The 15,026-nt window shown below is 32.2% G+C and overlaps 2 protein-coding genes across 5 annotated transcripts; one reads left to right on the top strand and one right to left on the bottom strand.

Moving 5' to 3' along the window:
* Positions 1 to 2,271: 2,271 nt before the first annotated feature.
* On the bottom strand, positions 2,272 to 4,582 carry LOC7486999 (NADPH:quinone oxidoreductase). Its single transcript, XM_002297701.3, has 3 exons — positions 4,290 to 4,582; positions 3,982 to 4,173; positions 2,272 to 2,806 (listed from the first exon to the last, which is right to left on the bottom strand). Exons 1-3 carry the CDS (start codon positions 4,381 to 4,383, stop codon positions 2,502 to 2,504), a joined length of 591 nt encoding a protein of 196 aa, XP_002297737.2. The 5' UTR covers positions 4,384 to 4,582; the 3' UTR covers positions 2,272 to 2,501.
* Positions 4,583 to 9,649: 5,067 nt separating this feature from the next.
* LOC7486998 (hydroxyproline O-arabinosyltransferase RDN2) lies at positions 9,650 to 15,026 on the top strand. Of its 4 annotated transcripts, none has more exons than XM_024602422.2 (9): positions 9,650 to 9,763; positions 10,728 to 11,329; positions 12,503 to 12,570; positions 12,656 to 12,857; positions 13,107 to 13,204; positions 13,296 to 13,365; positions 13,485 to 13,556; positions 13,752 to 13,865; positions 14,608 to 15,026. In XM_024602422.2, the coding sequence occupies exons 2-9, from the start codon at positions 10,928 to 10,930 to the stop codon at positions 14,668 to 14,670; spliced, it is 1,089 nt and encodes a 362-aa protein (XP_024458190.1). In that variant the 5' UTR covers positions 9,650 to 9,763; positions 10,728 to 10,927; the 3' UTR covers positions 14,671 to 15,026. The 4 variants fall into 4 exon arrangements, with proteins under 4 accessions (XP_024458190.1, XP_024458186.1, XP_024458231.1 ...); XM_024602418.2 differs by having other exon boundaries at positions 9,660 to 9,824; XM_024602463.2 differs by lacking the exon at positions 9,650 to 9,763 and adding an exon at positions 9,896 to 10,078.

A 15,026-nucleotide genomic window follows, 5' to 3' on the forward strand; every position in this document is an offset into this window, starting at 1 on the left:
TAAAGTATTAAGTTTTTCTGCAAAGCTATATCCAAGAATCTTGGATTTGGCTATAACGCCTGACTCAAAAGTAATATTTATAATAATAATAATAATATTAAACTTGCATGACCCAGTAGGTCTCGCTCTAATACCAGACCCAATAGCCTTAGATGTGGATCTGACTGCAAGGTCATGCCATAAAAGTATGATAATTAAATAAATTAATTAAAAAAGAAAAAACCAATAGAAAGAAAAAAACTAATGAAGAAAAAGAAAAAAAAATCTGAATTAACTGGGTTAACCCGTCAAACCTTAGATTCGTGTCGTGAAAATTTGATAACTAAATAGAAAAAAAAATTTGACGGGTTAACCCAGAATTAACCGGGCTAACCTGTCAAACCAGGTTACCTGTCAAACTCGGGATCCGTGTCATGAAAGTCTGATAACTAAATAGAAACAAAATTGAACATTAACAACCTAAACTAAACGAAAAAAATTTAACTAAAAATAAAAAAAACAAACAAACAAAAGGCATAAGCCTGTTACTAATGAGGAAAAAGAAAAAAAAATCTGAATCAACTGAGTTAACCCGTCAAATCTGGGATTCGCGTCATGAAAGTTTGATAACTAAATAGAAAAAAAAATCGATGGGTCAAACGAAAAAAATTAACAAACTAAACTAAACGAAAAAAATTGATTAAAAAAGAAAAAAAAATTAGGTTAACTCGTTAAACCAGGTTAACCTGTCAAACCCGAGATCCGTGTCATGAAAATATGATAATTAAATAAAAATTTTTTTTCACATTAACAAACTAAATTAAAAAAAAAAATTCATTAAAAGAAATAGAAAAAAAAAAGAACATTAACAACCTAAACTAAACAAAAAAAATTAATTAAAAAAAAACAAAAACAAACAAAAGACATAAGCATATTACCAATGAGGAAAAAGAAAAAAAATCTGAATCAACCGAGTTAACCCGTCAAATCAGGTTAACCTGTCAAACCTGGGATTCGCGTCATGAAAGTTTGATAACTAAATAGAAAAAAAAAATCGATGGGTCAAACGAAAGAAATTGATTAAAAAGGAAAAAAACAAAAAAAAATTCAGGTTAACTCGCCAAACCCGAGATCCGTGTAATAAAAATACAATAACTAAATAAAAAAAAAATTCACATTAACAAACTAAATTAAACAAAAAAATTCATTAAAAAAAAACACAAAAAAAAACAAAAACCCATAGGCGAAACAAAAAAAAGGAAAAACAAAAACAAAAAAAAAAAAGAAAAAAAAGTCAAGTGTTTCACTGTGCACTGTGTGCACAGTGAAACATTATATGTACAAAATAGAAGAAACAAAAGCAAAAAAAAAAAAAAACCTGCTGCTACAGTAAAAAACCCACACGTTTTAAAGTTCTTTAAGCCTGTTTGTTTCTGCGTTTCAAAAGCGCTTTTGACAAAATTTGAAAATTTTTTATTTTTTTATTAACTTCAAATTAATATGTTTTTAGTGTTTTCAAATCATTTTGATGTGCTGATGTCAAAAATAATTTTTAAAAAATAAAAAAAAATCATTGGCACGAAAAGTTATTTGAAAAGCAATCGCAACCACACTGCCAAACAAACTTTGTTAATTAAAGTAGTGCTGAATGGGCAGTGACGCGTCTCCATATATTTTTTATTTTGAAAATATATAAACTTATCTTAAATAGATAAAAAAAAAATATATTCTTTATTCTTTATTTTTTTAATATTTTTTTTTGTTAATGTGATAACGATTAATTTTTAAAATATTTTTTATTTAGAAATACATTAAAATAATATATTTTTTTATTTTTTAAAATTTATTTTTTATATCCATACATTAAAATAATCTGAAAATATCAAAATAATTAATTTAAAACACAGAACAAAAATTAAAAAATTTCAATTGTTTTCAAAAACATTTTTAAAAGGAAAAACAATATTACTTTGAGCATGGTCTTGGGGTCCTGGGTCCAGTGAATCGATTATCTGCGAGAGAATTCCTATCTTCACAGAAACGATGGGCCATTGAGCAACCACCATTTTCCCAAAGTGAAAAGGATGAGCTTTCTCCTCGAGAAATGTCCGTTGATAGCCTGTGGGGTCTTGCACAGGTAACCCCAAAAAAGTCCTCGGAGATGAGGACCTCTGCCGAAGCATCTTATCAGATTTAGCACTAGAATTCTTTCTTCTTATCTGTTTAGTGTCATACTCGTGAAAGCTTCTTCTACATTTGAATTAGACAAGCTTAAGAATCAAGGGCCTCAAATTATTTCGACGAAACTTGGTTATTTAACATTATGAGACCAAAGAAATGAATACAGTAGCTTGTACAGAACACTGAGAAACTAAAGAGTTTCGATACATCGGCACATGATTGGAGGCCAAAAATAGGAATGAAAACAAATTAATCCTGAGTTCCAAATGCAACAGTACACGGAAAATAAAGGATCAAACAGGTGAAAAACCAACAAGACGAAGCTCTAACGGCACATTATTTTAGCACTGACCTTTGAGTCGCAAAGTGAATGCAAGCAAACTTAAAAGAACTTCCTTTAGTCTCTCCTTGGACGGCGGATCAATCAAGGTGCCATCGCTATCAAATTTTGCAGGAGGTGCAAATGCATTCAAGTAAAACTCAGGTTTGTTGATGAAATGAAGGTCAAGATAAACTCCAATTTGGCGAAGATGGTATTGTGCTCGTCCACCACCAAAACTTCCTCCGGCACTTACAATGGCAGCAGCTTTATCAGCCCAACAGTTTGGTGGTCTAGATGCCCAGTCAATAGCATTCTTCAAAGGTCCTAGCAAGGGGGAGCAAAAGGTAAGAGTTAATAGAAAATCCTAATTGTTGAGAAAGACTCAATCATTGAATTCGAGTTTCCAGTTCTAAAAATAAAGCACTTTACCGGTTCAATTAGCTGACCGTACAAACTCGTGTTAATTCAATAGCTACTTAACGTTGTACATTTCAAACATCTTGGTAATATTTGCCATGAATGCATGGTCAAGAGAGTTTCTTGAAGAAAATTCTTCGAATAGTTTCTTAAGAGTTCATTTCCATGTAAATGGTAATTTAACTCTTTTTACCAGAATCTGCAGGGAAGTTTCAAGAGCCGAAAAATTATTTTCTGCAACATCATGCTAGCTCCGAAGTGATTATTTCTTGATTACAATATAAACACATTACAATTTTCTACAGGAGCCCAGAAACTATATTAACCTCCACAAGATGAATGATCCAAGAGAGAAAAACAAACACAATGATCACTTTTTTCTGCGTCAATATATTTCTGGTGTAAATTCAGGAAAGTTCCATTCTTGGTCAAGGCTTCATTAACTGGTTAGTAAATCTGGCTAGTGTGGCTCCCTTGGTGCTACAATACTACTGCAGGAAACAAGTCACATACAGATCAAATATGGCCAAAATCACCAACCACACTCTGTTCTTCTACCGCGGTAATACTGTAGTCGCTTCACGTAATACCAATAAATAAGAAACTACTGCACAAACTCGGCCCATAAGCTAAGATCATAGACCAAACTAATAAATTTTTACAAATCGCTAAATTTATCGACATAATTTTGTGATTAGCTATTATAAAATAAAATAATTAATAATACATTGAACATAAAATATAATAAGTTTAATTATTTGCGATGATTCTGTTGATTTAACCTATAATTTTAGGTGGAGGGTCAAATCTCATGTAATAATTTATCTCATGTGAACAAGGAGAAAACTGGCACCAAGAACAAGTTGATACCTTAGGACAGTGTACCCACTAGCAACCTCAACCTGTTATTCCTCTTCAAAGAAAGATAGATTGGCATTCTTCAATCTCCACTTTTAGTTTTTTTCCAGATTATAATCATTAATCAAACAGTAATAAAACTATTTTATGCACACTAAATTAGGCCCACTTACTTTTTTCGATAAAGCTATAAACAAATCTGAGGAGAGAGAGGGATACCATACCGGTGACGGAAAAATTGTACTCAGGCGAGGCAAAGAGGACACTATCAGCTTGAAGAATCTTCTGACGGAAAGCTTCAACAACAGGTGGGAAAGTACCATTGACTTCAAGATCAGTATTAAGCATTGGCAGAGGTGAGATATCTATGTACTCAATTTCCATGCCGTTCACTGACTCTTTACTTAACTGGATTGCTGCAAAAACAAAAACAAAAACAAAAACCCACCTCAAAAATCAAACCAAGAATCCAAATTTGTCTACGTTGAATGGTAGACAAGCAGAGAGAGAAGGATGGGGGTGTTTTGATTACCAGAACGAAGGAGGCCACGGTTGAAAGAACCTTTACGAAGAGACCCACAAAGAGCTGCCACTTTGATCACTGGTTTCACTGCCAATGCTTCCATTTCTCTCTTTGCCTCTGTCTTTTGGTTTCTTTCGACTTTTAAAGGCCTCTTGGCTGCTGTACAAACGTTTGTTGATGTAGAAAGAGAGAGGAAGAGATGATGAAATGCTGTGATAGGATTCGGTACTTAACTGGGGGGGTCATAAGCTTAATTTGGAAGTACATGGATGGTTAAGATCTCCTTGATTTTAGGAAATGTTCTTTTTCATCAAGAAAATTATATTAGGAAAGCCCAAAGCATGCCACTTAAAAGATCATTGGCATGAATGCTTATTGGGATTTTTTTTTCTAAATATTTTTTATTAGTTATTAAATTATTTTTCATGGTTTGTTATATTAAATAAAAAATCTGAAAAATAAATAATAATAATAATAATAATATTGAAAAATATTTCATGGAGCTTAAACTCAAACTTCTCATACTTAATAGGAGAGATAGATACAAAAGAGTATGAATATTTTCATATAATTAATTTTTAAAAAACTTCTCTCTTGATTATTTTTTTGTCTACACCTCTCTCATGTGTAGTAAATGTTGGTATTTATATTTTGAACACCATAAAATTCTTAATTGGTGATAAAATTAAAATTATTTTTATAGTGATTTAAAAATAACTAAATTTTATAAATAAAAGGTTGAATTTAAAATTCCAATATTTAAAATACATTATGAGATCTTCCATCGATCAATAATGTTTTTTTTTTTTTTTTGATTTACGTGGGGTGTCCGGGCCAGCTTACGCGCACCACGACTATTCCCCACGGCTCACTGGACATCCTGCAAGCCCAGGAGCAGGTAAGGCACCGCGGGGGTGACAGGCGTGCACATAGAGGGTCGAACCCGGGACGGGAGCGGAACAAGTCACACGGTTGACCACAGCAGCTAGACCCTCAAGTGCGATGTTGATCCATATTGGTCAATAATGTTGATCCATATTGGTCATGGTGTACATAATCTTTCATTGAATTGGGTAGGGTGCTTGATAGCAAAGAAAGTTTTTTTTTTTTTTGTCTCTTGATCATCAAAATTTGAACTTTAGGTCAAATCATATAAAAAAAATTATTATTTTCTTTGTAACTTTTATATGCAAGGTCTATCTATAAAATGAACTTAGTTATAGGAGATTAATACATGTTTGTCGACCTGGTATTTAATATAAAAATAACTTGGATTATCGAGTCACCAGATCAATCCGCAAATCACTAGGTTAATATATATTAGTTATTTTTATTAAAAATAATATCATTTTATTAATTAAAAGAAAATAATGTTGATCTGTTCGAGTTTAACCGGGTTAATATCTTTAATTATGTCGATATTGAAATTACCGAGTTAAATCTAATTTTGCATTTCTACGATCTCAATATTGGTCCTTCAAGTATCGGAGAAACTTGCAATTTTTATAGTTTCATCAGTAATGAGAATGTCAATAACTCAATATTTATGAATCGTGACTAACAAAATAAAAGAGAAAACAATACCGCCATTGAAAAATTATTTTTCAAGTATTTAATTGCACTAAATCCCTCAAATTCTGAAAAATATTTAATCCCAAACTATACAAAAAGTCTTGCTGTATATGAACTGGAAAATTGGCTTTAATTATTGAAAAAATCAACTACGCAAGCCAAGTTCCATGATGTAGGCCATGAGGTCAGGAGCACACTAACTCATTGAGGAAATAAATAATAATAATAATTTACTAAGTTTGTACTGTATTATAATTTAATCCTTTTAGTCTTAAAAATCATCGACTCGTTGACATATATATTAGGGCAGCGTTTGGTATGCAGTTTCTTAAGTGTCTTTATGGAAATATGATTTAAAATATATAATTTGTTGATATGATTTTTTTTTTCTAAATAATTATGGATATAAAAACATAAAATATACATATTATTTACATTTAGAACCAGTTAGTCAACATGATATTGTATAAGGGAATTTGTCAGCACAATATATTATATAATATATTGATTATATTTAAGACTATGGGTTAAAGTGTTATGTAATTGTGTTGGTATTGATAAATGTGAAGGCATCTTAGTCTATTTAAAATAAAAATAAATGCATCTTAATTCATATAAAATAAAAATTAGGGCATCACTAAATTCCAAAAAAAAAAAAAAACAGCATTCCCTCCTACCAAGAAATGCGATTTCTCTTATTTTAGAAAGGTATCATGTTCTTAGCTTTGAAGAAAATTCTCAAATATCTAAGATATCTCTATGCCAAACACCTCTTAGATGCATTTTAGATGCTCAAACCACACTTTTAACTTATATTATCATATTTTAACTTTTTATTTTTATTTTTATTTTTATTTTTATTTTTATCATTGTTTTAAAACTTGGTATGCGGGTTGACTTAAGATCTAACCAACTAAAAACTTAGACCGATTCAGGATTAAAGAAAAATATAAAAGGAAAAAAACCTGACTAACCTGGTTAAAAACTGTAAAAGAACCATCTCAACCTAATAGTTTAACTTGTGCTTAATTTTTATCAAATAAATGGGGACTGTGAGATTTGAACTCGTGACCGCTTGATCATGAAGGCTTTGATACCATGTCAAAGAACCATCTCAACCCAATAGTTTAAATTGTTAAATAATGTACCAAGATATGATTTATATTATTCTCTAACAAAAACTCAGGTTGACTAAGTGAATTAGTATACCAGAGCCTGACCCGGTCATCAACCAATTAACTTGTTTTTTAATTTTTTTTTTGAAATAACATCATTTTGATTTGTTTTTTTTTAAAAATTAATCTAAATCCCTTTCAATCAGTAACCCATTTATATTTTTTTAATAAAAGGAGGCTTCACAATCAGTGACATAATCTTAATTGTAAAGTACCCTACCATGTGAGTTGCCATTTCTTTAACTCAATTCCCTTTCAAGAGTCTTTCGTCAACAACTCTTGTTTATCATTTGCCTCTCCATAGACATACCACCTTCCATAAATCTTGGGTTTATTACTTCTTCCGATGCCAATCCACCGCTTCGATCTTCACCTCGACAAAAACATGTTTCCCAGTTTTTGTCAAGATTATGTATGTATGTCCGAGCTACGCTCTTGGGAACCTTAATTATTTTAAACATGAAAAAAAAAAATATAGCTCTTAAGAAATTCTTAAGTGTTGTCATTAACCCTTGAAATATAGTTGTTTTGATTTGTTTTTATAAATTTAAGTTTTTTCAATTAAATGTATCTTTTGTTTATCCTAACCAATATAATTTTTTTCAATTAAATGTATTTTTTGTTTAACTCGAGTGAAAAATATTAAAAAAAAACTGTTATTGCAATGTCAAACACGTTTTATATCAAACTCAAAATTATAGATTTTTCAGATCAATTCGTATAGCTAAGCTGGGTTTATTAATTTCTTATGAATATATTAGTTTAGTTAAGATGGTTTGATTATAACATGATGGGATATAAAATTAGTTTCGATTGACTCAGAAATTTCCTGTCCATAACCAAAAAAATAAACAACCATGTGAGTAATTTAATAAAGATATCTGTACTTTTTAACTAAAATTTATTCAAAGTGAGATGATATCTATCACATAATTTATTTTAAAAAATTATCATAAATATAAGGACAATTGTTTAATTTGGTTGATGCGTTTCTCTGATAATACAATATTCAGTAAAAAAAACTACAAGAATCTCCATATTACTTAGAATAATGACGAGTAAATACCTTTGTCAGATTAAAGAGTATATGTGTTTATTAAAGAGTTTGCTTAAAAAAAAAATAAGACATATTATATCCTAGAAAAACAGGTAAAAACCAATCATGAAAGGATCTTTTCTCTTAATTTTCTTAATATATATCAACTAAAAAATATAACTTCATTTTATTTCACATGTGAAAACTATAAAGTGAAATGGGCCGCTTGTGACATATGTTTATTAAAAAATAAAACAAAACCTCTTAAATTAGCTTTTTTTTATTATTATTATTATTAACGTGAGTATTCGGGCCAGCTTGCGCGTATCTCAACTAATTCTACAGGCCTTGAAGTTAACGACCATGTAAGCCTCTAATGACTATCATATTAGCAACCTTAGGATTTAAACTTGAAATAATAAAAAAACCAAACTCCTTAATCCCAATATCTTACTAGTAAACCATTCAATAAATAATTAAATTAGCATATTTTTAGGAAGCTAATGCACATGTTTACTACTGGGCGAAACACGCCACAAGAGATAGTACTGGGCTGAAGATCTGGGATTCTTCTTTTCCAGAAACGGGGACGTTTTTTTAACGGACACCATGGGCTGCCTGACTGCCTCTTTATTAGGGGATGCAGTTATTGTTATTTCTATTCCACTGTACCTGAAAAAAAAACATGTTTTTATTTTTATATTATTTATTTTGAAAATATAAAAAATCACCATAAAACTATTCTTAGAAATAAGTTTCCTAGAATATTAATTAATGCACATTTAAATTTTATCCTTTAACATTTGGATTTTAATTAAGTTATCCATGATATTGGTTTAATCTTATTTTTTTTTTATGATATTAACTTTATGAGATTGGTTTAGGAATTAAGGAGATACACTTCTTTCTTTAAAGGTCCAAATATTGAAATTAGTATCCAAGCAAATTTATTATTTTATATATATATATATATATATATATATATATATATTTCAAGAAAATATGATACGAGAACTTCCATACAAGAAAATTGGTGTACAAACAATGAATTTATTAATTACTTCGAAATAGAAATAAAAACTAACTTGTCACTTTTTTTTTAAAAAAGAATAAGACTAGTCTAATAACAATATCACAATAATTTAAATATTTAATTAAGTTAAGAATCCATTTTAAACAAGTTTTTCCTGGTCGGATTAATAAGGTTATAATAAAAAAATTGTTTTTTTTTTAATTTTCAATTATATATATATAATGAATTTACCTACTCCAATAAATGATTTTCTTTTCATGTTTCTAAGAATAGATATTGCATTAATGGAGTGTTAAATCTGTTTTTTAAAATATATTTTAATTTATTTTTCACCTGAAAAAATATTAAATTAATATTTATTAGATTCAAGTTAAAAAAAAAACTTTTAAAAATTATTTTTATATATTTTTCAATAAAAATTAATCTTAAAAAATATATTTTAGACCGCATTATCAGCTGACTCTGAATGACATTCGTTATCAATCCTTTTTTTATTTTTGTGTGTATAATTAATTAATTAATTAATTTTTTTGCTGCCATATGTGTATAAAAGCTGCTGCTGCTGCTGCTATTTCACTGCAAGAAAAAGACACAACAGATACTGAAAACAAGAAACCACACGTCTCTCACATTAGCAACGAATCTCTCTGTTAAATCTAGCTAGATCGTACGTTACTCTCTGTCTGTCTCTTCATCATTGTCCGTGGACATTACATCACGATCCACTCGTGAGTTGTCAGATAGATTGTTTGTCTTTTCATGAGAATTATAATAATGATTGGTTAGCAAGTATCTCTGCTTTACGCTTTATTCAGCTACAAGATACCTTCTTGGGTTCTTTATCTTTATTTGCTTTTTAATCATTTCTTTAACGTACTTATCTTGCTTTAATAAACCATGTTTCTGCTTTCTGTTTTTTCATTGTCTGTGATGTGTTCTTCTGTTTTTTCTTTGTTTTTTGGTGCCCATTTGGCTTCTTGAGGTGCAATTCAAATCCCCAGTTCAGAATTTGTTTACCTGGATTTAATTTTGATGATTTTTGTTCGTTTTGGCTAGGAATTGGACGACCCTTTAATCATTTTCTTTCAAAGGAATTATTATTGTGTGTGGTTTGGTTGATTTTGTGTGTCTCTGGCCTGCTTAGAATCTTTTGGCTTGATCTGACATGACTAGGTTGATTTTAGCTCTCTGTGATCATCGACGTTGCTGTCGAGAGTTAAGTTTTTGTAGGTTTTTTCTAAATATTGTTGTTGGAAGGTTGTTTTCTGGTGGAAAACAGAGTTAATTTGCGTTCAAGTGTTGCACTGGAGGATTTTGATATGTTTATGGAATGAATTCGATGAGATCATCTGCTCTTTTTTGTTTCGGTCCCAATATCTCAACTTAGAAATTTCTTAATCTTTTACGGAATATTCTTTGATCAATTGTATTTGATTGCAATTTTGCTCTGAATTTGAAGCCACATTAGGTTGTAAACTTGCTGGTTGCAGTAAGATTTCAGTGGTGAACATATTTGATCTGATATATGCAATAAGTAATTCAAATGTGTTGGTGATTAGTTGCAATCCCTGTAAGTTGCATCCTTAACTTGGTCATAATTAAACTGATATTCTGTGCTAATTCTTGTGCAGGTTAACTGCTAGAGATTGAATTTGTTTAGATTTTCTCCTAAGAGGGAATGTAAAGTTGTGTTGTGTAATTTAGTTTCAAAATATAAATCCTGTGGTAAAATGAAAAGGGTAGGTGTTTAGATTTGGACACTTGATTTATTACTGCTTCGGAGAATCTGGGATTTTGGTTTGGTTCGTTATTGATAACTGGGAGAAAGACGATGGGACGGGCTTCGCTGTTAGTTCTGATTCTATTGACTATTGGCTTTTTCTTTGCCACATATAATTTGGTTGCCATGATAATGCATTATAGATCTATTGGGAAATGGGCACATGACGATTCGGATGGTCAGATATTTTTGGATCCAGTTACTGAAATGCCTGAAGACGTGAAGAAAGCAAAGAATGCCAAAATGCCCTTCCATGTTGCTCTAACAGCAACTGATGCTCCTTACAGCAAATGGCAGTGTCGCATTATGTACTACTGGTATAAGAAGAAGAAAGACCTGCCCGGGTCGGAGATGGGAGGCTTTACACGGATTTTACACTCTGGAAAACCTGACAACTTGATGGATGAGATCCCCACAACTGTGGTTGATCCTCTGCCAGCTGGTCTTGATCAGGTGAGTTTCCTGCATTCTTCTTTTTCATTGTCGATAGAGCCAGCATCTTTTGTTGTTAGTTACTTCTAGCTTCTTCTATCGTATCTCATCTTGTTCTTGAGAATCTAACATCCTAGCCATGCGGTATTCTCATGGACAAATTCAGAATATGAGGTCAGATATCCTTTAGGGACACGTTGATGATTATAAATTCTGGAGCTCTACAAATACACCTGCACATATATTATTTGGTTTTTTGGAAAGGAATGTAAGGGAGCTTATTTGAATGCGTGTTTTTTTTTTCCTTAGTGGTGATTATAGCAGACATACAAACAAAGCTTTTGATTCTGTAAAATACTTCACTGCATTACATTTTATTCGTCTTTACAGAAGAATATATATACAAGTAGGTAAGTTAACCTAGTCTGCCTAGACTCCTATTCTTGGTATGATAATAATCAGTTACAAGGAAACAAATAGATTTCCCTACAATCCCGTAATCTACACATATCTCGCCAGCTAATACACAAATCTTGCCAGCTAACACTTAGTGAGAGTTATTTGGCCTGCATGTTCAAGTAAAGTGCAAGTTGTCCTGTTGGAACTGATTCAGATCATCGGCACAGCAACGAGTTCACTATTTAATGGAAGGCAGAATATGAACAAAGTATTTGGCATAAGGAATTTTAATGGTTCATAGCATGTGTAATTGCTTGTAGACACGATTCATTTGTAATTCAGAACTTGTACAATGGTTAGGGAGCAGAAGAAGATTGAGCACAGAGAACTTTTTTTCGTCAAATCCTGTCAAGGAATCATATCTCATTCAGCATGTCTTATGAATGTCTCCATGGCTGCTCTCTTTATGAATGATTTCTAGCAGTGAAACAACCAGTTATTAACTTACACATGAATTTACTACCTCGCTCATCTTATCCGAGGGCTTGATTTCAATCTCTATGAAGCTAACTGACTCGGTGTCGGAAGTCAAAGATTGAGATGTCAAATTAAATCATCTGTTTGTTTATAACGTATTTATCTTGAATTGAACCATTCTGCATCTCACTTCTCTTGCGAGTGCTATCTTTTGATTTGACCTTTTCATTTTTTTTGTGTTGATTTTGATACTCTTCACTTTTTACACAAATCTATATTTTCAGTAGTTGTGACATAGCTTTCCATTCTGTAAACCAGGGTTACGTTGTCCTAAATAGACCCTGGGCCTTTGTGCAGTGGCTGGAAAAGGCTTCTATCGAGGAAGAGTGAGCTTTTAAGTTTTCATGATTTTTACTTGACATGCATTTACCTGCATGATATCCTAATGGCGGTGAAATTCAATCTGTGCAGATATATTTTAATGGCAGAGCCTGATCACGTATTTATAAATCCCCTTCCAAATTTGGCACGCGGAGGGTTGCCAGCTGCTTTTCCTTTTTTCTATATCAAACCTGCTGATCACGAAAGCATCATACGGAAGTATTATCCGGAGGAGAAGGGTCCTGTGACAAACGTTGATCCAATTGGCAACTCTCCTGTAATTATCAAGAAGGTGTTAACTCTCGAGATACCATGTCTCTTAGTATCAAACTTGCCTGAAATCTACTGTGCACCGATCATTTATTGCAATGCTTGTGCTGATATTCCATTTTTCTGTTTAAATGTTAACAATATTACAATTCTTGCATACGTTGAAAGTGAATTTGTAGAACTCGTTGTCCCAACTCTCTACATATTGTGGTAGTGGTATATTCTCTGTTGGATGAAAAATGAGAGATTATCAGAACTTTATGATCTTCAGGAATTGCTGGAAAAGATTGCTCCTACGTGGATGAATATCTCCTTGAAAATGAAAAGAGACCAGGAGACTGATAAAGCTTTTGGATGGGTACTAGAAATGTAAGTTCACAGTACAAGTCATTATGTGCTTTGTATTAACTCTCAACCAAAACCAGTTTTTCACTCTCCCGGTTTTGGTTGCTGGACTAAGGTATGCATATGCTGTGGCATCAGCTTTACATGATGTGCAGCACATTCTTCGGAAAGACTTTATGGTGCAGGTTCGATCTTGACCTTCTGTAGCTCTTTGTGCTGAAGTTGGTTTCCTGTTCTAGTTGCTTCAGTTGGATTTTAGATGCGAAGTTTATTTTTGTAAGGCTCTGAAATGTTCATCCTGCAGCCTCCATGGGATTTGGCAACAGGGAAGAATTTTATCATTCATTATACTTATGGATGTGACTACAATTTGAAGGTAAAACTATATAACATCATATTGAAGAATAATTTTAATTCGAATTATGACCTTTTGCCTGCAAATTCTTGGTATTCCATTAAAATTTATGAATCCCACCATCTTTTATTTTAATCCTTTTCACCCTCTTCATCATCATTATCAGTATTTTCTTATCAGCCTTTTAGTTATCTGAGGCCACTACTTAATCTTCAGGGTGAGCTAACATATGGAAAAATTGGAGAGTGGCGGTTTGACAAAAGATCATATCTAGGTGGACCTATGCCAAGAAATCTCGCCTTGCCCCCTCGAGGGGTTCCGGAAAGTGTGGTATGTTTTAGGCAATATTACGATATTTTTGCAGTGTTTTAGCTCTATTTCCTCTAGTGGGTTTGGATTGGAAAATTAGATTACAAAGTAACACAGGCTGCCAAGTTGCAAGTGCCCAGGCTCTGTCAAATTTCAGTACCGTTTCATGTTTACACTGAGAATTCTTAATTTGCCGCATGAAAATTGAAAAGGATTAGAACGAAAGATTGCCGACATGCTGTGTCCTTTTTTGTTCTTGCTTTAAAGTCCTCTTATCTTGCTTTACTTAAAGCTGACATTGGCCCCAACTGCATGTCCCGTGGGTGTGAACTGATGTCCATCAAGTTTTCTGGAAATCAATAATTTTTTTGAGCATGAATCTGGCTGGACATTTTTTACTATAAAGTTTTTTGGACCATCCATTAGTTCCTCTTGCTGCTGGTGCTGCCTATTGAACTGGTTTCCACTGTCCTACTTTCTTTTTACCCTATTGGCTGTCATGATCACTATCAGCTGGTTCTGACGGGTCTGAGTCATATACTTGTTGCAGCAAATAGAAGCATGAATGTATGTAGTTATTACCCTCGTAGATGTTGTGGAGTTCAATTGACTAGAAGTTATAATCTGTCAGCAGGAACACCATTTCATGCACCATAGATAACAAAGAAATACACGTCACCCTCACAGATTACTAATAACTCCTACTCAGTCTCTTCTCTTCATTTTGACATGTTCTTCTGCGTTTTGCATATTATTTTTGCAGGTTACCCTTGTAAAGATGGTCAATGAAGCTACTGCAAACATTCCAAATTGGGACACAGAATAGCCATCTGCCGCGATCAAGTCGAAGAGCACCATACATGCTTTATGTGCAGATGGGAAGTCTAGATCCACAGCCATTAGAAATATATATTGATGTCCAGAAACCTCAGGTTAATTATTTCTAAGTAAGGAATTGAACTATACAAATCAAAATAAAAAAGGTTATTTAGTTAGGAACACATTATTTAGGCCACCACAACACCTTTTTTTCTATTTTCAACACATTATCAGATTGAGAGTGAGATCAAAATGAAGTTAGCCTTACTGCTTTATTGATCTAGAGGCAGATATGATAGCAATATTTGGCTGTCCATTCAAACACAGCTATATTAATTAATAAGGCTTTAATATTTTTGAGTA

Source organism: Populus trichocarpa, chromosome 1 (genome assembly GCF_000002775.5).
Source record: "Populus trichocarpa isolate Nisqually-1 chromosome 1, P.trichocarpa_v4.1, whole genome shotgun sequence".
NCBI lineage: Eukaryota > Viridiplantae > Streptophyta > Magnoliopsida > Malpighiales > Salicaceae > Populus > Populus trichocarpa.

Bases quoted from the DNA above. Each gene is read 5' to 3' on its own strand.
- LOC7486999 (XM_002297701.3), bottom strand. From the start codon at position 4,383: ATGGAAGCATTGGCAGTGAAACCAGTGATCAAAGTGGCAGCTCTTTGT. The intron at 4,174-4,289 runs GTAATCAAAACA...TTGTTTTTGCAG, and splicing joins CCGTGGCCTCCTTCGTTCTG to CAATCCAGTTAAGTAAAGAG. The intron at 2,807-3,981 runs GTATGGTATCCC...CCCCCTTGCTAG, and splicing joins GTACAATTTTTCCGTCACCG to GACCTTTGAAGAATGCTATT.
- LOC7486998 (XM_024602422.2), top strand. From the start codon at position 10,928: ATGGGACGGGCTTCGCTGTTAGTTCTGATTCTATTGACTATTGGCTTT. The intron at 11,330-12,502 runs GTGAGTTTCCTG...TCTGTAAACCAG, and splicing joins TGCCAGCTGGTCTTGATCAG to GGTTACGTTGTCCTAAATAG. The intron at 13,366-13,484 runs GTTCGATCTTGA...TTCATCCTGCAG, and splicing joins GGAAAGACTTTATGGTGCAG to CCTCCATGGGATTTGGCAAC.